At 34.7% G+C, this 25,560-nt stretch overlaps 4 protein-coding genes across 5 annotated transcripts; 3 read left to right on the top strand and 1 right to left on the bottom strand.

Annotated features, from left to right (window-relative positions):
- Positions 1-7,913: 7,913 nt before the first annotated feature.
- si:ch211-286b5.5 (uncharacterized protein LOC100003596 homolog) lies at positions 7,914-11,594 on the top strand. Its single transcript, XM_051121637.1, has 3 exons — positions 7,914-8,066; positions 9,248-9,398; positions 10,900-11,594. The coding sequence occupies exons 1-2, from the start codon at positions 7,917-7,919 to the stop codon at positions 9,371-9,373; spliced, it is 276 nt and encodes a 91-aa protein (XP_050977594.1). The 5' UTR covers positions 7,914-7,916; the 3' UTR covers positions 9,374-9,398; positions 10,900-11,594.
- A 115-nt stretch (positions 11,595-11,709) lies between these two features.
- On the top strand, positions 11,710-17,418 carry si:ch211-286b5.4 (afadin- and alpha-actinin-binding protein). Its single transcript, XM_051115146.1, has 13 exons — positions 11,710-11,864; positions 12,075-12,155; positions 12,229-12,335; positions 13,780-13,848; positions 13,955-14,078; positions 14,719-14,797; positions 14,962-15,079; positions 15,284-15,437; positions 15,510-15,613; positions 15,678-15,839; positions 16,841-16,958; positions 17,043-17,190; positions 17,271-17,418. Exons 2-13 carry the CDS (start codon positions 12,095-12,097, stop codon positions 17,323-17,325), a joined length of 1,299 nt encoding a protein of 432 aa, XP_050971103.1. The 5' UTR covers positions 11,710-11,864; positions 12,075-12,094; the 3' UTR covers positions 17,326-17,418.
- Positions 17,419-18,811: 1,393 nt separating this feature from the next.
- nanos3 (nanos homolog 3) lies at positions 18,812-19,775 on the top strand. Its single transcript, XM_051109175.1, has one exon. It carries the CDS (start codon positions 18,835-18,837, stop codon positions 19,363-19,365), a length of 531 nt encoding a protein of 176 aa, XP_050965132.1. The 5' UTR covers positions 18,812-18,834; the 3' UTR covers positions 19,366-19,775.
- Positions 19,776-19,985: 210 nt separating this feature from the next.
- Positions 19,986-25,540, bottom strand: si:ch211-286b5.2 (uncharacterized). Of its 2 annotated transcripts, none has more exons than XM_051109093.1 (7): positions 25,416-25,540; positions 25,084-25,135; positions 24,066-24,151; positions 22,760-23,950; positions 21,737-21,870; positions 21,520-21,612; positions 19,986-20,545 (listed from the first exon to the last, which is right to left on the bottom strand). In XM_051109093.1, the coding sequence occupies exons 2-7, from the start codon at positions 25,109-25,111 to the stop codon at positions 20,434-20,436; spliced, it is 1,644 nt and encodes a 547-aa protein (XP_050965050.1). In that variant the 5' UTR covers positions 25,112-25,135; positions 25,416-25,540; the 3' UTR covers positions 19,986-20,433. The 2 variants fall into 2 exon arrangements, with proteins under 2 accessions (XP_050965050.1, XP_050965043.1); XM_051109086.1 differs by having other exon boundaries at positions 24,066-24,154.
- Positions 25,541-25,560: the final 20 nt, after the last annotated feature.

Genomic DNA, 25,560 nt, shown 5'->3' on the forward strand with positions numbered 1-25,560 from the left:
TATCCAAACTTACATTTTCCATGGTAATGCAATGTCTCCAACGATTTACAGTTTTGTCATGATTAGTTTAGGATCTATTTGTGGTGAAGTAAACTTAGGCGTCCCGTTGAGGGGGCGGGTGACAGTTTAATAAAAATTTATTTATTTATTTATTTATTTATTTATTTTTTTGAAAAGTTTATTTGGTTTAATTATTTTATCATACATTTGAATCTTTGCGTTGGCCTCTGCTTATGGTGTTACGGCTTGTGTTAGGGGGCGGGGTTTGATCGCTGCACCCATAACTTCATTTTGAGTTAGGCAGCAAGGAAAGAGGGTGTATTTTCGCTGAACAGTGTAAGATGTTTGACTCTTTTTCTTTTCTTTTACTTTAACTCTTGTATCAGTAAAAACTCTACCTTTTTAAAGTTGTAATGTTAGACTACAACATAGATTTTGACAACTACCATATGCTATTTTACAAGATGTGTCTGATACTTTTTTGTTTTAGATCAACGTAAGATGCTCGACTCTTTTTTTCTTTTACTTTAACTCTTGTATGAGTAAAAAACTCTAGCTCTTTTTAAAGATTTTAACAACTATCGTATGCTATTTTACAAGAACGTGTCTGATACTTATTTTTTTGCTTGTTTGTTTTAGATCAGCGTAAGATGTTCGACACTTTTTATTTTCTAACTTGTAACAAACACTACCTTTTTAAAATTGTAATGCTAGACTACAACATAGATTTTGACAAGTATCTTACGCTGTTGCTTAACGATCGCATCTGATACTTTTTTGTTTTAGATGCTCGACTTTTTTTTCTTTTCTTTTACTTTAACTCTTGTATTACCTTTTTAAAAAATGCAACATTTTTGACAACTACCAAATGCTATTTTACAAGATGTGTCTGATACTTTTTTTGTTTTGGATCAACGTAAGATGCTCGACTCTTTTTCTTTTCTTTTACTTTAACTCTTGTATGAGTAAAAAAAAAAAAAAAAACTAGCGTTTTTAAAAGGGCAACATAGATTTGGCAACTATCGTCTGATACTTTTGTTTGTTTTAGATCAGTGTAAGATGTTCGACTCTTTATTTTCTAACTTGTAACAAACACTACCTTTTTAAATTTGTAATGCAAAATACAACAGATTTTGACAAGTATCTTATGCTGTTGCTTAACGATCACGTCTGATACTTTTTGTTTTGTTTTAAATCAACGTAAAATGCTCGACTCTTTTTTTCTCTTTTCCTTTAACTCTTGTATCTGTAAAAACTCTACCTTTTTTAAAAACATTTAATTTTGCAATATTTTGACAACTATATGCTTTTGTTTTACACAGACGTGTCTCACTGCTTTTTGTTACTGGTTAACGATCGTATTTGATACATTTTTGTTTTAAATGTATCAACAAAATTGTTTAACAATACATAAATGCTCATCTTGACTTGTTTTACTGTTTCTGGAAAACACCGTTGTCACAGTGTTTCTATTGAATGTGAAAAACTTTAATAAAAACTATCCCCTTGATCCCGTTTTACCCCCAACCGTTTCACACTTTAAAGTTTAAAGCACATAGTTTTGAACATTTTACAATGGTCCCACTTCAAAAACACTTTCCCAAACAATAAGATAACGGTCATAAATTCCTTTGAATCACTGAGGCGAATAAACAGATGTACAAACAGGTGGCCAGTTCGGGGGTGGGGGGTGTACAAAAACAGGTGTCCAAACAGGTGTCCAGTGGTGGGAGGGGGGGAGGAATTTTTATGACGGGCAATAAATCATATTTTTGACAACACGTGCCCGGGATTCTCTCTGTTGGCCATATTGGTGGCACTGAACATAAACAATGCCACTAAACCGAACAGCATAGCATATTTTGCTGATTATTGCTGCTGAAAATGGTCAATTATTGTCATGTTTTGGGCTGTAAAAAAACTGTCTGAGGAATAAAATGCATTTGTGGTTGGCCAGACTGAAACAGGATTTCCAGGACAAGAATCTTGACAACATTCATGTTTGGTCTTATCATTTCCCATCAAGCAGGTGAAATATTAGGCTAATATCTTAATTAACACTGCTCGTATGTGTCTTTACCACCTATTAACTTTAGTTTGTCAAAATATTGCACACTTTCCTACTTGCTAAGTCCTTCTCTCTATGACTAAGCAGCTTCCACACATTTTTTTAAAGTGGTTTAGACAGCATAAATTAGCAGAACAACATATTCAGTAGTACATTAACTGCAATCCATGCTGTTGTTTATATCAGAGAATCGCCAATATGGCCGTGCATCCAGGTAACTGACCAAAATGTGACGTAAGTGCAAACCCTCTATTAGCGGCTGCCTGATGAAAACATTTTACATACAATATAATTACCCAGCGATATAATTGCGAAAGAAAGCATTGAAATTAATTTTTCTTCATGTACTCACGTATTCCCATGTATCCAAAAAAAAAAAAATCAAATATATTTCAAAATATACAAAAAATGGCCAAAAAATATATTTGTTAAATATATTTCAAAATACATTTACATACATATATTTTATTCTAATTTATTTTTGGCCATTTTTGAATACACTTAAAAAATATGGTAAAAAAACAAACAAAAAATATAAAATAAAAGTATAATATTCTAATTTAAATAATATGCAAAAAACAAATTGTGGAAATGTTCATTAAATGTTTTACAAAACAGATATTGCTTGAATTATTCTGATGAAATACCTGAACTTTAAAATAAAATGGTAAAAAAAAAAAAATGACAGGCAAAGGATTATTAAATGACTCCATAAACAAGATTAACCTGATTTCTTTCATACAAAAGTTCTTATTGAGAATTAAGAACTTTTGTTTGGTTTGGATTTTTACTGAAAATAATAAAGTTTGACCATGATGGAGGTCAGTGTTACTTTAGCTGGGCTCTTGACTCTTGGATTTGTATGATAAGTTTTATCTTTTGTGGCTGTAGCTCTGCATTTCTGAAGCACATTTGTTATGGCAAAATAGCAGAAGAAACTTCTAGTAGAAAAAGTGGTCATCATGTTCTGGTTGTTTTATAATTTGATCTTTATTTAATATTTGCTATTGATTTTACACAGCTGTGATGATTTGAAAGATTTTATAAAGATGTAAAAAAAAAAATCTGGCAGGGTATGTGAGGCGCACACAGACATTAAGCATCAGTGTATGAATCTCAACAATGGTGACAAAATATTCAGATAAATAGATCAACATCACAAAACAACCTATAGATTCACAAAAAAAAAAAAAAAGCTTTTTAAAGATTGTCAGCACTGTTAAGATTAATTTGCTGATTCTTCATGTCTCTGTGCATCTAAATCTCACAACTCAATATTTTTATAACTTAAAATCCGAACTTCATAATGGTACACAATTTTTACCATAAAAATGCTGCCTTTAATGTTATATAGTATTAACAGTTCACAGAACTCACACTCTAATGAATTATTCTTAACAACTACTTGCAGATGCCTATAGCGCAATAAATAACCAACATCACCTGACATTGTTTTCCCTTGCACTTGTCACTTCAACAAAAGTACTTTAAAAATACGGAGTTAAAACAACCAGGGAAAATCTAACTGTATTGAAGGCTTCTGCAAGAGGGACTTTTGTTATGAAGCTGTAGTTGCAGTAATATTGCGAAAGAGGGCAGCGTAGTGTTTTTCATACTGTAATGTTATGTTTAGGGTTGGAGTAGGTGTACACGTTAATAAAGCCTCACACAATATTAATATCATGCTGGAAGCAAAATCTGATAGGTAGCATTTTTCGCTGTCGAATTATACTACCATCTGTTTTAATGGGAGGTAGCAAAATCTGACAGGGTAGCACAAATTGTCAGAACATCCCTTACCATGTATTTATTCATTCATAATCTAGATGTAAACCAGTGCTATGGATTCTTAAAGATATTCTAATGACGCAATGTTTTTCTGTTGAGCTGCTACACTGCCGAATGAGTGATTAGCGTTATGGTTATGCAAATGATGCTCATCTGCGCTAAGATTCTGTCCATATATGGAAGTTGTATGTTCATAGCGATGATTATCACTTAAGGGTTGTAGTTCTCTGTAAAATACCTTCCTTTTCTGCACAGAACCATATTTCTAGTCGAGAACTATCACATATGTAAATTGGGAATACTTTGGCTTTATTATGTAATAGCAAATGTTTCTGTTGTACATATAATTTTAGTTTCATTTTATTCATTTCTTTATTGTACCAATTGTTGCAGACTATCTACACATTGTGACTGTACATCTGTGGCCCTATCTTCTGCTGCCAATACACAGTGTAACTTCAATCCCCTGTCTCCTCATTTTTGGTGCTCTGACCGGCACCCAGGGGGGTTTACTCATCCAGTACCTCACAAAACCATAACAGTCCAGTGGTCTCTTTAACACTAACACTTTAATCAAGGCTCAGGAGCCCAACTAAAGCAAACACTGATCTCTATCATGGTGACATTAAACTTTACTGTTTTTAATAAAACATCAACATCTGAAACTTGGTCATTTATAAAATGAACTTTTGTATGAAATAATGCTTGACTGGTTTGTAATAAATGAAGATGATCTGGTTTTGAGAGATCTGATAAAGTTTACATTTTAAATAAATTTTTTGCACATTAAGTTAGGATATTTTACTTGAATTTTACAGTTTTTGTTAGACAGTTGCTGCCAGTCATGTGATCTTTATTGTGTTGTTGTTGTTGTTTTAATAGTGTGAGAAATGGTGCCATTTGCACCATATGGTGGTGAATTCATATATTATTATCACCTTTATTTTTGTAATTTTACATACATTTCTATTAGATTTAAAAAAAGAGAGAGATATACTCTATGAATAATACTGTATTTATCTGTATAAAAATGAAAATTATAATGATATAATACTTAAAATAACAGCTAAAGTGTTACAGTTTTGCATAAAATTCAAAATGACTGGGGAAATGACTGTTTATTTTGAAAATATGTTAATATATTAAAATTATGAATTTTTGAAAATATATTTATACATTCAAAAATAATATATATATATAAAAATGGTCAAGAAATATATTTAGAAATTTAGAAAAATATAGAAATATATTTTAGTATACAATGGTTGATGTGAAATATTATATATTTATGTAATGCCAAGCCAGCAGAGGGAGCCATCACCCGAATACTGACTGCGCGCTCCCTCTGCTGCTTCTACTGCTACTTCCTGTTTGGCAGTATTTAAGGACTCACCATGTGCTCACACATTGTGAAGTATTGCCAGTTTACCTGCCTTACCAAGGGTTTTCTGATTACTCTGATTTGTTTGCACGTGTATGATTCTGCCTCGTTTTCTGACTACCGATTTCTTGGATTACCCTTTCTGGATTGTTGAACTGTGTGGACTGATATCAAGGTTTGACCTTATTGCCTGGCTTTCTCGCTACGATTTACGGATTACCCTTGGACTGTCGAAAGAGTGGACTGCTTTCTGGTTAACGACCCATTGCCTGGTTTTACGTGTATGTTTGCTGCTTTGTACAATAAACCTCTGCATATGGATTCTAACGCCGCCTCAGCGCCTTCGTTACAATTTACTATTTCAAAAAAATATTTAATTGAGCTTCACTGTGTGCAGCATGTATTTAGCATATATTTTGGCCACAAAAAAAAATATATTTTGCCATATGGGATATTATTTAAATGGACAAAACTTTTTTAACAAAAAAGTTACATAGTATAGCTTTAAGCAACCCTAAAATGTTTAGTGGTTGATTCTTAAATAAATATTGCATAATCATTTAAATTCCAGTGCTCAGATTGAAATGTCAAACATCTTTATTGACACCTATCATCCGACTCTCCACTCACCTGTTACTTCTAGCTGGATTCCCTGATTGTTTGTCCAGTCTCGCCCGGAAGAACTGCTAAGCACAAACCGGAAGATGCCCGTGTCATTCTCTCTCACATCGCGCAGCAGCAGCGAACAGTTTCCCCGTCAGGCTGCACAAACTCCACACGGCCTTTGAACGCAGGGTCCTGAGAAACCCTGACCTCCTGCTTTGATTTCCCAAAGAGCCATTCGGCTGTGCTTACCTGCACGTACGGAGAAGTGTGTTTGCAGGGTATGAGCACCGTTGACTGCCGAACCACACACATTCGGCTGACGATATAAGTCACGTCATACTGCACACCTGGAAAACACACAAATGCATAACTAAAATGCTGTTTTGTGACACAAAGGTTTTTAAATGGCATCATGGTTCAGTGAAGAACCTTAAAACCAAATGTGCACTTCAAGGTTCAGAAAGGAGAACTATTTCATTATAGAGGGTTCACACTTACGTCACGGTTTGGTTACCTGGAAGCGGCCGCATTGGAGATATTCAGATAAACGTTCAATGTACTACTGAATATGTTTTTTGCTAATTTGTGCTGTCTAAATCATAGAAAAAACATGTGGAAGCTGCTAAATCATATATTTTGACAAACTAAAGTTAATAGGTGGTAAAGATACAGCACATGCCAGTAGTATTAATTAAGATATTAGCCTAATATTTTGCCTACATGACCGGAAATGATAAGAACAAACACAAATGTTGTCAAGATTTTTGCTCTGGAAATCCTGGTTCAGTTTGGCTTTTCTCCTTCATTTGTTATATCTTTTGGCAGTCCATACTACTCCTAATGTCTTTCCAGGTCCGACCGATTAGTACAGCCCAATACATGACAATAACTGATCATTTTCAGCAGCAATAATTTGGTTCGAGCTTCATTCGGTTCAGTGGCAGTGTTTACATTCAGTGCCGCCAATATGGCCGACTGATGGTCGCGTCGTGAAAACCCTCTAAACAGAACAAGTTCAGAAAGCTGTAAGCTGTGACCGTTTGCTCTGAACTGACATGACACAGGATGCTGTAAGAGAAGTTATTTTAAGCAAATGTGCTGCCAGTAAAGCAACATTGTTTTCTGCTTATGGAAAAACGGACTTCTATAAAAACTGATGTTCAATACATAGACATTACGGCTACCACATGACACATATGTTACCTTTTGCTGTCAGAGAGATGAAGATGAAGGACTGAAGCAGTAGAGCTGGACACCCCTGCAAGACATGAGATTTATCATACAAAACCTCATGCAAAAATTAACACAAGTACTAAATGTTTAATGAAAGCATGTTTCCAGCCTTGCTCTTATTTTTGGTTGACTTAAACTGACCATAGGACCACTTTCTTCCTCACTACTATACCTCTCGTGCTAAAATACAGTGCGGAGTAACTTCAGTGACTTTCAAGTTTGTTAAGATTTAGAAAACCATCTCAGTAACTTCAAATAAACATGATTTAAAATTAAATATATTACCATGATACTGGAGTCTCCTAACGACGAACATGAAACAGCCAGTAGAAGTAAGACTATGGTGAGACGAGCTGTCTTAAGACCAAAATAACGTATGTCCTGTTCCTCAGTTAAACTATAGAAGAAGTGTTGAGAACTGTTTCTCAACACTGAGAAAAAAAACTGCTGACCACACTTGTCTTAGTGTCATAATTACGGAAAATACTGTAGCTCAAAAATTATTAGCTCATGCATAAATTTCTTACAATGTTTTTGACTGGAATGATACCTCAAAAAGAGTAGACTTCATCTTTTGGAAATGATATAAAAGAAAAGGACTTGTATTGTATTGAAGAAGGGGCCCAAGCCATATCTAGACCACAATCTTACACTCTCAAGAGGGAAAAAAGTACAAAAGCTGTCACTGGGGCAGTATTTTTTTTTTTTTTAAAGAAATACATTTGTACCATATTTACCCATAACATTTTAATGATAAACATGTAAAACGTATTACAATGTGTGTAAAACAGCTTTCAAATGCCTGTACGGTATTTTCACATTCGGACAGCGTGCGCGCTTATGCGCGTGCTTGTTTCTCAAACTTCCGCAAACTCTGTTTGGAGTCGGTCAGTCATCATGTCCAACAACAACGCTAGCAGCAGCAGTGTGGCCGTGGCGCAGAAAGCCGTCAAACAGCTCAGACTAGAGGCCAAAATACGACGAATTAACGTAAGTATGTGAACTTCAACAATAAACGCGAAAGACTTTTGGATTTACAGCGCAACACAGACGGATGAGTTTAACCGGTGTGAGTTACTGCTAGTGCTAACGCTAACTAACAAAACAACACTTTAAACGCGTTTTAATGCATGTGTAGCTAAATAAATTCAGTTTTAACGTCACAACGTCTCCGAGATGGGCTTGAAGTGTTTTATAATAGTTTTATACAGTCAAAAACGCATTTTAAAGTAAAGTTCAGACAACTGTTGGTTGTCGTTACCCATGCTCATTAATAATGCAAATATATGCAGAGAGAGCAGCGGCATAAACAGACGCTCTGGTGGTACTATGGTACAGTGATGGTATCAGATGTCAATACTATGGTACTTTATTGTATAGTATGATACAACTGTCAATACTTGGTATGTGTCCAAACTAAACTTTTTGTTTTTGTGGGCGTTACTAAGCGTGAGCAAAAACAGAGATCTTCAACCTAAAGTCCCCAATATCAAAAGCCATTTTTTTGTTTTATAATACTGTGCAGTAAATTTCACTACTAATGCATTGTTTGTCTATGTTGTTTTGTTAAAGTACTATTTACCTAGTAAAACTTAAACCTGAATGTTAGATAAAGCCAGGTTCAAAATTCTTGTTTTCAACCCGTTTGTAAAAACCTTTAAAATATAGACAGGAATAAATCAGTTTAGTTTGGTTAGAGGTATGTGCGCATAATGCGTATCATTTGTGACTCTGGACCACAAAACCAGTTTTAAGTAGCACGGGTATATTTGTAGCAAATGCCAAAAATGCATTGTTTTGGGTCAGATTCATTAAATTTTCTTTAATGCCAAAAATCATTAGGATATTTATAAGTAAAGATCATGTTCCATGAAGATATTCTGTAAATTTCCTACTGTAAATATATCAAAACTTAATTTTTGATGAGTAATATCCATTGCTAAGAACTTCATTTGGACAACTTTAAAGGTGATTTTCTCAATATGTAGATGTGTTTTTTTTTTTCTTTGCACCCTCAGATTCTAGATTTCCGAGTAGTTGTATCTTGGCCAAATATTATATAATATATTTTGGATGATGTACAAATCTCAATTTCAAAAAATTGACCTTTATGGCTGGTTTTGTGATCCAGGGTCACATTTAACATGTCGTCTTAATTGTAATCTCTGCAGGTTTCTCAAGCTGCCACAGACCTGAAGAACTTCTGCCTGCAGAACGCCCATAAAGACCCACTGCTGGTGGGCGTGCCATCCAGCGACAACCCCTTCCGCCCACCCAAGTCCTGCGGCCTCCTTTGAATGACTGCTGTCTGATTATGCAAAGGTTACCAACAATCTCCTGTCCTACTAAAGCACCGTAGATGCTTTCAGTGAATGCATACATAATCAAAATCATTTAAAAATGATTCAGGCTATCCGAGATGTGGAGAAATGTAGCATTCCATCACTTGCTCACCAATGGATCCTCTGCAGTGAATGGGTGCTGTCAGAATGAGAGTCCTAACAGCTGATTAAAACATCACAATACTCCACAAATAATCCACACTACTCCGGTCAATCAGATAACATCTTGTGAAGCAGAAAGCTGCGTGAAACAAATCCATCACTGAGACATTTTTACAGGAAAACTGTTGCTTTCTGCAGAAACGTGTCTGTATTCCATAATATTCTTTTTTCCAGTGAAAAACTCACTGTATCAGGAGAGAAATATGCACAAAGTGAAAAGAGTTTAAAACAAAAATGTGGATGGATTTTGAAAAAAGATGGACTTTTTCCACTGGGGGAGTGTGTCACTGGGATTATGAACTGGATTAAGAATATTTTGTCCAGATGCAAGTGTTTAAAGTCAAAATTGCCTTGATGGATTTGTTTCTTACAAACACACAGCTTTTTGCTTCAAAAGACATTAATTGATGGACTGGAGTGGTGTGGATTATTGTGATGTTTTTATCAGCTGTTTGGTCTCTCGTTCTGACGGCACCCATTCACTGCAGAGGATCCACTGGTGAGTGGATGTGATGCTACATTTCTCCAAATCTGATGAAGAAACAAATGCATGGTTGCGTGCAGGGTTCCTACAGGGTTTGGAAAAGTATGGAATTTCATGTAAGTATGTTCCAGGTTTGGAAAAGTATGAAAAGCAGAGTATGGAAAAATGTTTGTGTTTCCAGACTTTTGCCCCATTTAGTTTTTTTATCATAGAAAATTAAGAATTTAATGAAAATAAATTATACAAGAAGTGAGATGTCATGGCAGCTGTTTAGTGATTTTGTAGTGATTGTCAAATATGCACTTTTTGATTATGCAAAATGCAGGTTAGAAGCATTTTGGGTCTCTTCTCTTCTCAGTGGCAAAAATAACTTTAAAAAAAATGGATGTGAATTTAATAATTAACTGTTATGCATAATCATGCAACAACAAAAAATTCCCATGCGCATGTGAATAGTTTCTCAAAGGCACAAAAATATTACTTGTGTGCATGTAAAAATCTGTTTTTTTTTTTTTTGTTTTTTTTTATATATATATATATATATATAATTTTTATTTTACGTTGTCACAAGAAACATCTAGGAAAAAAACCCTGAGAAAATAAAAATATTTACAGATGACTGAACTATATTCCAAATATAAAGCTGAAAAAAAAACACACTATGGACCATATATGTTAAAGATTGTCTGAAAATCTACTGAGAGGTTTAGAAAAATCTGGAATTTTTAAAATGAAAAATAGGTAGGAACCCTGATGGCCTGTTTTGAGCAAAGTATCATTTGTGTATGAAGTACTCCTTTAAATATATTAATATCTCTGTTTTATGTTATTTCAGAGCTTGTGAAGCGTTGCAGATGATGTGGCTGCCTTCAAGTGTCTGTTTCTACCTTTACACTACTCCATAAAGACCTCCTGGAGCACTACACACACAAACACTAGTTAGCGTAGCAAAAAAAGAGAGAAATATTCCTCTGTGTTAATTTTCTTCACACTTATTTCATATCTGCACAGTTGCTGTTTATTTGTCTGAACTGTATTATGAATAATAATATGTTGACTGAATTTACACTGTATGGTACAATCGACTCTAAAACCCATAACACATCACATGTTTTGAAAGCAATTTTATGTACCAAACACTATTTTACTTGTGATGCGTATTTTATACAACAAAAACACTTCCTTGAAGACTGTATGAAGTTTTCCCTGCATTATGTGGAAGGAATGGACAAATTACACTATTAGAATATTTTTATCTAAAATGACATGAGATTTTTTTTACTATAGTTCTCTACTAATTTATGACCAGCAGGGTTTGGTTTGAAAGTCATTTTTAAACATCCTCGTTTCAGATCTTAACAAGCTTGAGAGTTGAATCAGGTGTGTTTGATGAGGAAAACCTTCAGTGTGTGCTGTGTTGACGAAACCCTGATCACCTACTGAATGAATATGTTACAATTAAAACTGTTTTCTTGTTTCATTGACTTTTTGCTGAACTGACTTTTAAAATAAAGTGTTATTGACCATTTATCTGTTGTGTTTTGTTTTATTAGCTTTGTAAATGTTATAAGTGAGGTGTGTTTTGTATCTGACGTGGGGTTGGTGTTCACAGCTGCTGCTGTTAAATAGACTAAAAGCTGTCAATCACTGATGAGATGATTGAAGAAAACCTGCAGATGTCAGATGAAAGGGTTGATTAAATGAAACAAGTCATTTGGGATTTCAGTTTGCTCTGTAGCACTCTTTATTAACTTTTAATCTGCTTTATGACTGAATAAGTGCAACATTGTTCTTGCTCTGGTAAGATACTGTAGGTACATATTCACATCTTTAGGGATTTAACTGATGTATAAACACAGTTTACTCAAACGTTACTTGTTTTTGAATAAACTAACCAGTTCTTTCACAATCACTTCGGTTTCTTTTTCATACACCGAAACAAATTTGCATATTGCGTAAGATGCAAGAGTTTATGCCTCAGTGATTTATGATGTTATGTTGCTCTTACAGTATCTGCAGGTTCTGGGCTTATGGCACACAAACAGGTTGCAAGATCTCCAACATCCCATATAAGAGTGCAGGACTGCTCAGGTAACTGATCACACACACATAGCATGTGAGACACAATGCACGGATTGAGATTGTGTTTCTCTGTTTGTTTCAGAGATGCTGAGCTCTGTGATTGTGCCTCTGTGTCCTAATGAAACCACTCACAGCTTCTCACACAGGATCTTTAGAGAAGAGCACAGAGACCTCACCAACTCATTACAGGTGCAGAAATGACACTAAACATCAAAGCTGAAGCTCACAAAACGTGTAAACAACCCATCAGCGTCTTATGTATTTTGCATTAAACTGTGAGATTGCCTTCATATTAGTTATGTTTATTTTCCGCTCATTATATCACTTCTCATTATTTCACACATCATGCCAGTATTTATTTTTCTGGCTTTTATATAAAATAAAATATTTTATATAAAAAATAACATTTTATATATTTATTTCATAAATAATATTCTAATTAAAATTGAATTACTATTATTATTGTTGTTGTTGTTGTTGTTGTTGTTATAATTATTATTATTATTATTATTATTATTATTATTATTATTATATGTCTATATTAATTTTAATATTATATTACATTATATATTATATTTTGACACCCCTCAAAAACAAGAATGTATATAATTGTCTCATATACATTGATTGTAATATTTGTTTAATTAATAATATTACTTTTAATTCATATTAAATTATATTTATATTGAAGTAATATTATGTATTAAATATATTATATTAAAATATAATATATTAAAATATATTTTAGTACACATTCAGAAACAATGTGGTATATCAATGGGTTTATCCAAAATATATAAATAATATTCTAATTAAAACTGTATTATTATTATGCATCTTGATTAATTTTAATATTTTAATAAATTATATTATATTGTATTATATTGTATTGTATTATATTATATTATATTATATTATATTATACTATTATACTATATTATATTTTGACACCCCTCAAAAACAAGAATGTACATCTCAAGGGTTTTATCCCAAATATAATATTACTAATTAATATATGTCTCATACATTGATTGTAATTTGTAATATTTATTTAATTAATAATATTATGAATTTATATTTATTCATATATATATATATATATATATATATATATATATATATATATATATATATATATATAAAATATATAATTATAAAATAATTAATATATAATTATAAAATAATTAATATATATATATTGAATTAATATTACCTTAAAATATATTTTGGTACACATTCAAAAACAATGCGGTACATCAGTGGGTTTATACCAAATATATAAATAATATTCTAATTAAAATTGGATTTATTATTATTATTATTATTATTATTATTATTATTATTATTATACGTCTTTATTAATTTTAATATTTTGATTAATATTATATTACATTATATATTATATTTTGACACCCCTCGAAAACAAGAATATATATTAAATAGTATTCCTAATTAATATTTAATTGTCATATATAATTAATATTAATATTTAATTAATAATAATAATAATAATAATTCATATTAAATATTTATTTCATATATAATATATTTTTCATATTTTTTTATACTATATACATAATATTCCTTATTATATTATATTATAATTAAAGAATGACTGACCTTACTTTCACAGGAGCAGATTATAGAGAAGGACCTCCACATCTCCAGACTACAAGATGCTCTGACCTCTGAAAGAGAAAAGGTTAATCTCTCTCATCATATGCTATTATTAATATGCGTAACCTCCTATAGTAAAGTGCAAGGCAATAGAAAGCCGCAGATCACGGTCTGGTTTTGTGTGTGTGCAGTGCGCTCGGCTGCAGTGTCGCTGTAACCAGCAGGCGGCGGAGCTGAAGCGCAGAGAGCAGCACAACAACCGAATGAAAGAGAAACTCTCGCAACTCACCGACAGACACAAACACCGCGGCGTCTGTGAGACTCATGTTTAACTGCTACTGATTTCATTCACTACCACAATTATGTCCTTTCTCCATTCTGTACTGACATACTTGACCCTGGACCACAAAACCAGTCATAAGTGTTTAAAAACTTGAGATTTATACATCATCTGAATGATGACAATGAATAATAATGACTGAATAATATGACAATATTTGGCCGAGATACAACTATTTGAAAATCTGGAATCTGAGGGTTCCAAAATTGTCTTTAAAGTTGTCCAAATTAAGTTCTTAGCAATGCATATTACGAATCAGAAGTTTTGATATATATACAGTAGGAAATTTACAAAATATCTTCATGGAACATGATCTTTAGTTAAAATCCTAATGATTTTTGCCATAAAAGAAAAATCAATAATTTTGACCCCATACAATGTATTTTTGGCTATTGCTACAAATATACCTGTGCTACTTAAGACTGTTTTTTTTTTTTTTTTTGATCCAGGGTCACATATTTGCCTTGTTCACTGACAAATGTGAACCATAATGTTTTACTATTTCTAGTAGGTTTGTCATTTATTATACACGAACTGTAAATGTTAAGGGTTACATTACCATATAAAAGCCACAAAACATTTCACATTTTACTGCACAATATTCCCCTTCAATAGCCATGGAGATAATAAATGTTTTGCCAAAGCGGACAGGACGGAGAGAGCCTGGCTTCAAGACCGCAAGGGCTGATGGGAGGTACGACCAACCCCTGAAAGACTGTACAAAGTGCTTATATCTGTCAGAAACAGTAAACAGTTTGACTTTAAGCATCTTGTATGCAAAATTTGAATATTTTTGGAAAGAAATTTTGGAAATATTACCAAAAAATGAGGTGGCGCAAGCGTTGTCTCCCCTTGCAGGACAGAAGAAGCACTGCGTCTGCTGTTGGACCGAAGGGAAGCCGAGCTCAGAGAAGTGATGAAACTACGACACGGCCTTACTACACTACTGCACATGCTTAGAAATAATATGGAACAGGTGAGAAAGACAATTGAACATTCACTGGAAAGATTTCCTATGAAAATGTATATCTACGTCCCAGTTTACATACTTAAACTGTGCACTAAAAATATAAAACATACTTCTGAGTATGAATTGTTACACACACACGCTATCTAGCATACTATTTAGAATGGAAAGTATACAAATGAGTGTATCATATAGGAAAATCTTTTTAAATAGACACTACGAGACAAAAACGGTACAGAACTGGAGGATGAGACCGATGACAACGTGCTGGTCCAATCAGAGCAGTGCCTTGGTGATCATGTGACCGGAGGTGTGGTCCAAGAGTGGATGCAAGTCCAGAAGAGACTTCGGGAGCTCATCTCAAAGAGTAAGAACTGTGTGCTTTGAAACTGAGAGGTTAGAAGAGGCCTTGTAGACTTAATTCTGTGTGTGCCATCAGGTCCTGTTGCTCTAGGAACAGACCAGGAAAAGCTGATGGCTCATCTTGAGGAAGAGCTGGAGCAGAGCAGACATCTGATCCGGGCGCAGCAACAGTTACTGCAGGTCAGGCATGAGAGCATCATCAGACCTTTTGTTCGGGTCTGTATCTGAAAACGATTTCTCTCAGGACAGTGTAACTTCACCCCTCCCCGCTGTGCTGATGGACTGCTACTATCTGGAGGAGTGGGAGCGGCTACAGGACCACTGGGAGGAGTTTAACAGGCAGAGGCGGAGCTTCCAGCAAGAGCGGCAGGCCTTTACTGAAGCTGCTATCCGACTGGGTCACGAGGTGAGATAAACCCACGCTAATTTATGCGCGTACATGTTTATTTTTCTGACTTTTTGCACATCTTCAGATTTTTAATGGATGAATGAAGTCAGTTCTCCTCACAATAAATTATTAACATAGTCCATTAACACAGTGGTTCTCAACCAGGGGTCCGGGCCCCACTAGTGGGCCTTGGGACACTTCCAAGGGGGCTGCAAAATTCCTTAATTTTTTTTAAATGAGCCAAAACAACAAAAAATATATTGTTATAATTTGGACTTGGAAATAAGAGTTTTAAAGGTCTGATTTCTAGGACTTTATAAAATACTAAGATCTCATACATCATATTTTATATAATACATATGTATTATATAAAAATATAATAATAATAATAATAATAATAATATTATATATATATATATATATATATATATATATATATATATATATAAATAAATTTTTTTTTTTTTTTTTTTTGGAAGTGGAAATTGCCATTGTGTGAGGGGAAACAAAATAATAATAGTAGTATAGTATTTTTAATAATAGTGATTAAATAGTGTAAACAGAAGAACATTTAGTTATTGAAACTTCAGGAATTATGGAATTTAATTATTAAAAAAATAAGTAATAATAAATAAGAAAAATAAGTAACTTTTTGTAATTTTTGCAAAAAAAATAAATAAATAACCCAGCTCACTTTACAAACCACAAAAGGAGACATTTTTAGGAATTATTGAATCGCTTTTTGCTACAGTAACAATTTATAGTGATCACTGGGGGTTGTCAAGCATCCAAAAAAAAAAAAAAACACAAAGTATCATTAAATAGTCCATCTGAAATGTTATTGCTTTGAGATGCTTGAGGACTTAATTTTCCTTTTAGATTCCACAGGGAAAAAACAGCATATGAGTTGCATAAATAATAATAGGGTTTAATTAAATTTTTAAATCTCTAACTTTTAATGCTTCATAATCATAATTGTTCCCCAGCAATTAATCTGTGTGTTTGTGTATGTGTTTCAGAGATGTGAGTTTGAGCGGCAGAAAGCCTTCCGGTTGAAGTCAGACTTCCTCACTCTTTCTCCTGTCAAGAAAACCTCGAGGTGGAACAGGAGAGAAAGCACAGCGCTCAGCGACCTACGTACACAAACACACACACGACGCACAGAGATCATGATTACAGCATTAATATCACACTATAATACAGCAGTGTGTGTGTGTGCAGGTGCAGCCGTACCGGAGCAGCTCTCTCTGTCTCCATGTGCCACACCATCATCTGAGGGGTCAGAGATCACGCCGGGTTCCCGTCAGAACATGGTTATGACCCCCAACACCCCTGAGCTGTACTCGGCTCTTAAACTGCCTTACTACAGGTCTCAGGTCTCACATTGTACCTCATGCTCCATTCATTTCAGTGCACAGATGAGCTCAACAGTTTAATCTTCTGTCTCAGGTCAGAACGGATCCTCCACTCGCCTGATGAACGCAACACGGACTGGCCCTTTTAATTTACACACTTCAGTTTCATGAACTAGAAAGAGTGTTTTTTTTGTAAAGAGACTGAGTGTTTTCAAAGATGCATTTCTAAAAAAAAAAATAAAGGTATGCCATATGTATAGAATTATCTTGTATTTTCTTTTTCTAACATAACATCTCTCACAAATGCATACATCAGATCAATATTTGCATATACTGTTTCGTACAGTGCAGCCAAGACTGGGGCTAGTTGTCACAGTGTCTATTTTTACAGTAACTCAGAAATCAACAAATCTTGCTTTCTCAGTGTTGCTTTTTTTCTTACAGGAATATTATTTGTTAAACATTAAAGGAATAATTCACTCCAAAATGAACATTTGTTAAAAATATCCTCACCCTTAGACCATCCAATTTGTAGATTAGTTTGTTTCTTCACGGAAACAGATTTGGAGAAATGCAGCTATGCATCACTTGGTCACCAATGGATCCTCTGCAGTGAATGGGTGCCGTCAGAATGAGAATCCAAACAGCAGATAAAAGCATCATAATAATCCACAAGTAATCCACACCACTCCAGTCCATCAACTGACATCTTAAAAAGCAAAAGCTGTGTGTTTGTACAAAACAAAGCCATCATTACGGCAATTTTAACTTTAATTTTTTCACATTTGGCCAAAATGTTCATAATCCACTTCCTCCAGTGGAAAAAGTCCATCCCTGTTGTTGTCTCACATTACAATTCTCCAACATATTTGTTTAGAACTGTTTCTGTATATTTTTCTCCCGATACAGTGACTTTTTTACTGGAAGTAACAATATTTTGGATAATGGACACACATTTTTGCCAGAAGCAACAGTTCAGGGTAAAAACGTTTTAATGATGGATTTGTTTCACACAAACACACAGGTTTTAAAGTTCAAACATCACAATAATCCACAAGTAAAAGAAATCTAATCAATTTATGTCTTGTGAAGCCAAAAAATGTCTATTTGTAAGAATCAAATCCATCACTAAAGCATTTTTACCTCACTTCTCTCTATAATCCATTAAAACTCTTCCTCTCACATTAATATTCACCCAGATACTTTATTTATTTATTTATTTTTTAAACTTAATATTCTTCTCCTGATTCAAATGAGACAACTTTCTCACTGAATAAGGCATTATTTTCATTTTAAGACGGATTTTCTTGATGGATTTGAACCAAATTTGAAGACAAACTCATTTACAGAATCGTATTAAAAGATTGAACTGAGATTTCAGGAGGGGTTTTTTTTCATAAAATACTTTTGCTCCATACTGTTATTGTCATCGCGATTTTACGTAATTAAAATATTTAGTTTACTAGTTATATACTCATATTTCAAACATCTAATTGTGACAATTTAGCCCACAGGTGTTTATTTTATTCCAATCTCCACCAATCGTTTTTTGTTTCAGAGGACACCTGTCAAACTCTACGTGACCTAATTGGTCTGGCGCTGTGATAATAATAATAAGTCCGCCCTTTAAAAACCCTCGCGTGCTCAACGCGTGCTTCATGTTTGGGTTGTGCTCGGTGAACGCCATGGCCTTTTCTCTTCTCCACTACATTCTCTCATCTCACGGACACATGGAGTCCCGAAATCAGGACTTTCAGCCCTGGAAAGACTACATGGGACTGGCAGATAAGATCAGAGGCATGCAGCGGCCAGCGGAGCAGTCAGACGCAGGCGATGACAAGACCAATCAAGCTGCCGCCGCTGCGCTCCTGGAGTCTCCAAGCGGCGACCCGAGACGAGCGCACGCCGGGAATATGCCGACGGAGAAAAGAAACGAGGAACGCCGCAAGAGCACTAGCAGCACTCATCTCGAGAGAAAGTTTTGCAGCTTCTGCAAACATAACGGAGAGACTGAAGCTGTGTTTACCTCTCACTACTTGAAGGACCGCGCCGGGGACGTGATGTGCCCGTACTTGAGCCAGTACGTGTGTCCTCTATGCGGTGCAACGGGGGCCAGAGCGCACACCAAGAGATTCTGCCCGCTGGTGGATAAAACCTACAGCTCCGTGTACGCCAAGTCAACATGGTGAACCGGACATTGACGACCCGTAGATCTGCCCACGGCGAACGAGATTTGGACGGACACTTTTACGAGAAGTTTTAATATTTAAGTTTTAATTGTTTAATCCGTATTGGCTTGTGTGTGAGTTTTGCATGTGTGCTTCCACGGTTTGATTTTGCACTGTTTTGTCTTCTATCTATTTCAGTTGTGTGCAAGTGGTGTTTTGTGTGTTTCACTATTTAACTTTTGCGTATCTAAACAAACTTGTACACAAGCCAGTAGGTTCGCTACAGGTACAACGACATTTGAACACTTTCTCAATCTGTCTAAAACGAGCTTATTCTTGTTAAATTTGATCTTAAGAAGAACTTTTGTATTTGATAAGACTTTTGTGATACTCTGTGGTACAATATGTGAAAAATATACTTTTAATGTTAATTTTCTGGTGTGTTTTACTATTGAGAGATGCTGGCGTTTTGCAACAATAACATCAAACCTCAAATCTTCTGTTGTGTTTCTTCACTATATTTCTGTAATTATGTTGGAGAACATGACCATTAGGAAATTCATTTTTTGGTTACAATTATGTAACCAAAAATGTGAAATGAACAACTGAAACCTTTTCACTCTGAACTTTTGGAAACCTGTGTAAGTGAAATTGGTTTAGTTTGAACATGCAAAACATGATTTCACACAATCAAACACACAGCAACAACTAGCAGAAAAAGTAATTTATGCAAAATGTGTTTTCAACTGGAATTTGCACATTTATGGTTGGAACTGAAGATGGGTTGTGACCCTTCGGTCTAGGGATCACATCTTGTAATTGACAGAATTACAATGTTAACTTCTTAGCTTGAACCTATTGGGTAAAGAGTTAACTTGGGTTTACTAAAACCGAACAACTCTGCATGCTGAGTTTTTGCTCTTAGGCACAACCCTCAAAAAAGTGTAAATGAACAGTTGTGAACAAGTGGCTGCTGGCAAACCGTAACCACAGCCGAATCAGTTTGAACTGGTTTGTGCAAATTATCCAGTGCTCTTTTATTCATTTATTTATTTATTTTGGTCCACAATATCCTGATTTCTAAAATCTTTAGAATCTGTTAGTGTTGTGCCTATATTTCTGAGTGTGGAGCTGTGGTCGTGGAGGTTGTCTGCCTTGTTGCCCAAATCCAATTTTCCTGCGTGCATCAATCACTAACTTACTGCAAGATAAGGAACAAGAAAACAAAAATTATGGTGGTTTATAGTTCAAATTGTTGTTTACAGTTTTAATATAATAAACAAGCTTCATAGCGTAAACCGCATAATCAGAAACATGTTTTTGTTGTTCAAGTGCTTAAAGAAGTTCACTTCCAGAACAAAAATTTACAAATAATGTACTCATCCCCTTGTCATCCTAGATGTTCATGTCTTTCTTTCTTTCTTTAGTCATAAAGACATTGTTTTTTTTTTTTGTCGAAAACATTTCAGGGGTTCTCTCCGTATAGTGGACTTGTGGTGGCCCAAGTTTGAACTTTCAAAATGCAGTTTAAATGCAGTTTCAGAGGGCTCTAAACAATCCCAGCCTAGAAAGAAGGGTCTAGCGAACCATTCATTTATTTTCTAAAAAAAAAAAAAAGATTTTATACACTTGTTAACATTGAATGTCTCAGTTCAAGACAGTTAGAGTATGTGGAAAAACTCCCATTTCATTTTCTCCTCCAACTTCAAAATAATCCTACATCATGGCAGAAGTACCAACCCAGTGTTTACAAAGTGAACATGCAAAGAAGATAAAACACCTTTTACAAAAAAACCTTAATGTAGGACGATTTTGAAGTTAGAGAAGAAAATGAAATGGGAGTTTTTCAGTGTACCCAAACTGTCATGAACCAGACAAGATAAGCATTTGAGGTTAAAAAGTATATAAATTGTAATTATTATTTTTTTTTTAGAAAATAACATCATTTCACTAGATAAGACCTTTCTTCCTCAGCTAGGATCATTTAGAGTCCTTTGAAACTCGCGGCCACCAAAGAGAAAACCTGAAATGTTTTCCTCAAGAAACGTAATTTATTCATGACTGAAGAAAGTAAGACATGAACATATTGGATGACAAGGGGGTGAGCACATTATCTGTAAATTGTTGTTCTGGATATAAACATCTGATTTAAAACCTCTACAAATCAAGACTTACTTCAGACAGGCGATATCTCTGATCAAACTGCTTACAAGCTCTGTAGCATCTTCCAGATCAGAGGAGGCTTCTGGGATTGGAAGTTCCTCCAAACTAACCAAAAATAAACAATGAAAATGGACAAAAATGCCTTGTACTGTCTGAAGTATATTCGACTGCCAGAAACCTAAACAGACATTCAATAACATTAAAAGTCAATGGTGCACACTCGTCTCACCTCTGAGCAATGTTGTTAAGCTGTGAATCTGTCACTGAGTCCACGGATAAGGGGCTGGAGGGATCCGGTTCAGCAACAGGACTCAGATGAGGCTCATAAGAGTCACTTGGTAAATTCTCATGCTCTGTGAACGACTAATGATGCAGTTCAGTATTAGTAGCTTAATGTTGAAAGGACTTTAAAGGACATGTAAGAGTTTTGGACACTTTCTTTAAATATTAAAACAAAGACTTCATTACTTACTGTAAACTTAAAACTAAAGTCAAATAAAATTCCAAGTAGTGTTTGGGTATTTCATTAAACACCAATGACAATTCTGTCATCATTTACTCAATCTCTCACATAATTGTGAAGCTAGAAGTTGTATAGACTATGCTTTTATGACTTTTCTAGAGCTTAAAAGTGCATAAAGGGATAGTTCACCCGAAAATTAAAATTGTGTCATTAATTACTCACCGTCATATTGTTCCAAATCCATAAGACCTTCATTCATCTTTGGAAGACAAATTTTGATATTTTTGATAAAATCTGAGAGCTTTCTGACCCTCCATAGACAGCAAGGGTCCTACCACGTTCACTTTCTGGACCTTGAACAAGGATCCAATGAGTTTTGAACAAGAATAGGGTGAGTAATAAATAAAAATAAATTTAAATTTTTGGGTGAACTATACCTTTAAGAACACTTTCCAGTATATCTTTTTGAAATATGGTTTTGAAATGACATGTCTACTTCTTTAAGTCAGGGGTGTCCAAACCTGCTCTTGGAGGGCCAGTATCCTGAAGAGTTTAGCTCAGGGTTCCTCAAATCTTGCCCTGGAGGACCAATGCACTGCAGAGTTTAGCTCCAAACCTGATCAAGCTCGCCCATCTGTGATTTTATAATGATCCTAAAGACATTGATTAACATGCTCCGGTGTGTTTGATTATGGTTGGAGCTAAACTCTGCAGGACAGTGGCCTTCCAGGAGCATGTTTGGACACCCCTGCTTTAAGGGTACATTCTTCATTCAAAAGAAAAACTCACATGCACATCTTCATTTTCAGCACCCGGTGGAGCTGCAGGTAAGGACAAACTCAGCACGCTGTTGTCTCCACAGTCTGCCGTGTTTTCAGCTGTGACTTTGGTGGAAACTAGAGTAATGTCCAAAGACTCATAGTTGTCTTCTGTCTTATAGACTACAGGAAGTGAACCGATTGTTTCATCGGCTGTGATATCCATGCCCTGCACAGACTGTTCAATGGTGTGGTCAACGATAGAGGTGTTCAAACCACATTCACACGGACAGCACTGCTCAGTCTCATTGCTTTGCACTGTGAGTTCTTCTTCAAAATGGTTAGCAACCTCAGATGCTGAGGCTTCATTGGTTTTTCTAATGTTGCTTTCATTTTGCTCCATGCATTTGATTTCATTTTGCTCAGGAGGGTGTAGATCATCAGCATTAGCATGGGATGGGATTGTATTGTCAGATTCATGAGTAATTGACATGCATTCCACTAATATCTGAAATTTCTTCTCATACTGCATATCAGGCTGCTCCTGTTCCACCTGTACAGGTACATCTTCCATTGGGCAAGAGGTTGGAATAAAGGGCGGTGAAACCTCACACTCAGTGCCTCCCTCTTCTTCAAGACAAACGAAGAGATCCTTTTCCCCACTGTCACTCATCATGACCGGTTCCTCATTAGTAAATTGCCCCGCCTCGTTCTCCTGTCCTCCTCCAAACTCATTGCTCCCAGTTGGCTGTCCCTTCAGCATGTTCTTCCTTTCTCCAAGCCAGCACATTCCCATCCTCTTTCTTACTCTCCTCTTTACTAGAGGATCTGGAGAACCTGCCTCCTCAGGCATCTGAATTCCTATCTGGTCATCTGAGGTCTCATGAGATTCATAGTTTGAGTTGTTTGTGATTTCACTTTGTTCATCATCTAGCTCTACGTTAGGCTGATCTATGTTAGAAACTTCCATATTCAGAGTGTATTTGTCGCTGTTGTCAAGTTCTGGGGTTTGCACTATGTTCGCTACATTTTGTTCAATCTCATGAGGGACCTCAGGTGGATCTGTTGCATTTCCATCCTCTGCATTAATAGCATGACTTGTTTTTTCTTCCAGGGAACAACAAGGGTCTACAGGGAATTCTGTTGTCGGAGTGACTTGTAATGTGCTCTGTCCAGGCTGAAGTTCATCCAGCTTGTCTGAGCATGATTCTGGTGTCAGAGACTAGATATTAAGGTAAAGATTTATGTGAATCAGCAAAATAAACACAAATTTAACAGCATATTGTAATTCCAAATGTTCCAAATGTTATGTTACATGTAAACAAGAGAGAAATCACCTGATTTTCATCATCAGACTGGTTTGTTTCTTCAGTGCTTTTCTGACGTTTTGTACTGGGCTGTGCTCTCTTAGGGGGTTTGAACTCTGCTATAAGACATTTAGTTTCATCAACATATTCTCTGTTTACTAAAAAAAATTAAATATGTACACTACTGGTCAAAGGTTTTTGAACAGTAAGATTTTTAATTGTTTTTAAAGAAGTCTCTTCTGCTCACCAAGCCTGCATTTATTTGATCCAAAATAGAGCAAAACAGTAATATTGTTGCTGTTTTCTATTTGAATATATTTTAAAATATAATTTATTCCTGTGCTTTCAAAGCAGAATTTTTAGTATCATTACTCCAGTCATGTGATCCTTCAGAAATCATTCTAATATTCTGATTTCCTGCTCAAAACATTTATTATTGTTGTTATTATATGAAAACAGCTGAGTATATTTTTTTCAGGTTTCTTTGATGAATATAAATAAAAACATTAATTTCAGTCATTTCATTCCCAGAAAAAAAAAGATTCTGACTCCAAACTTTTCAATGGTATAGTGTATAATATTACAAAAGCTTTTATTTCAGATAAATGCTAAAATAAATCTGATCTTTTGATCTTTCAATTCATCAGCGAAACCTGAAAAAAATGTACGCAACTGTTTTAAATATTGATGATAATGATAATAAAATGTTTCTTGAACAGCAAATCAGCATATTAGAATGATTTCTGAAGGATCATGTGACTGGAGTAATGATGCTGAAAATTCAGGTTTGAAATCACATGAATAAATTACATTTTAAAATATATTCAAATAGAAAACAGTTATTTTAAATAGTAAAAATATTTAACAATTTTACTGTATTTACTGTATTTTGTATCAGATAAATGTAGGCTTGGTGAGCAGAAGAGACTTTTAAAAAAAAACATTAAAAATCTTCCTGTCAAAAACGTTTGACTGGTAGTGTAATATAGCTCTAATCAAGCTGTTAGTGTGAATGACTGATAATTATGTTTACATGGACCCAAATTACCTGTCCTCTTCGATTTTCTTTTGGTCATTGTCTTGTTTTAGTCCAGACTCAACTAAATGAATAAAAATCAAACATGTTAATTACACACTTGACTCTTTTAATATGCAATACTGTAGATTGTTTGTTAAAATGTATTAATTTTATTTCCCTTTAAGCCAGTTATGTTAAATATTTTCTTCTAACCAATTATAAATCACTTAAATCAAATAAACCGTTTAAAAATGCAAATAGCGTAACGTTATAATTTATCTGACAGACGTTAAACTGTCTATTCAAATAAGAGCGCGAAAGATTCGCGATGCCATATTTAGTAAACTAAGTTATTTCTTCACCTTTTCCCGGGGAAACAAACGGTGTCACGAAAAGCCGTCACAAAATGTAATATATTATTTAAAATATCGCTAAATCGACACGCTGGCGGTTGAACTACAACACGTCTGGTCTGTGGGGCGTGTCGTTCCCACTTGCCGTAAAGCG

The sequence above is a fragment of the Labeo rohita genome, chromosome 1, assembly GCF_022985175.1.
Source record: "Labeo rohita strain BAU-BD-2019 chromosome 1, IGBB_LRoh.1.0, whole genome shotgun sequence".
Taxonomy (NCBI): Eukaryota; Metazoa; Chordata; class Actinopteri; order Cypriniformes; family Cyprinidae; genus Labeo; species Labeo rohita.

Coding starts and splice junctions, on each gene's coding strand:
- si:ch211-286b5.5 (XM_051121637.1), top strand. CDS start 7,917: ATGCGCGTGCTTGTTTCTCAAACTTCCGCAAACTCTGTTTGGAGTCGG. Junction 8,067..9,247: donor CCAAAATACGACGAATTAAC/GTAAGTATGTGA, acceptor TAATCTCTGCAG/GTTTCTCAAGCTGCCACAGA.
- nanos3 (XM_051109175.1), top strand. CDS start 18,835: ATGTTTGGGTTGTGCTCGGTGAACGCCATGGCCTTTTCTCTTCTCCAC.
- si:ch211-286b5.4 (XM_051115146.1), top strand. CDS start 12,095: ATGGCACACAAACAGGTTGCAAGATCTCCAACATCCCATATAAGAGTG. Junction 12,336..13,779: donor ACCTCACCAACTCATTACAG/GTGCAGAAATGA, acceptor TTACTTTCACAG/GAGCAGATTATAGAGAAGGA. Junction 17,191..17,270: donor CTTAAACTGCCTTACTACAG/GTCTCAGGTCTC, acceptor CTTCTGTCTCAG/GTCAGAACGGATCCTCCACT.
- si:ch211-286b5.2 (XM_051109086.1), bottom strand. CDS start 25,111: ATGACCAAAAGAAAATCGAAGAGGACAG. Junction 24,155..25,083: donor AAGAAAATCGAAGAGGACAG/GTAATTTGGGTC, acceptor AATGTCTTATAG/CAGAGTTCAAACCCCCTAAG. Junction 23,951..24,065: donor AGTCTGATGATGAAAATCAG/GTGATTTCTCTC, acceptor CTTAATATCTAG/TCTCTGACACCAGAATCATG.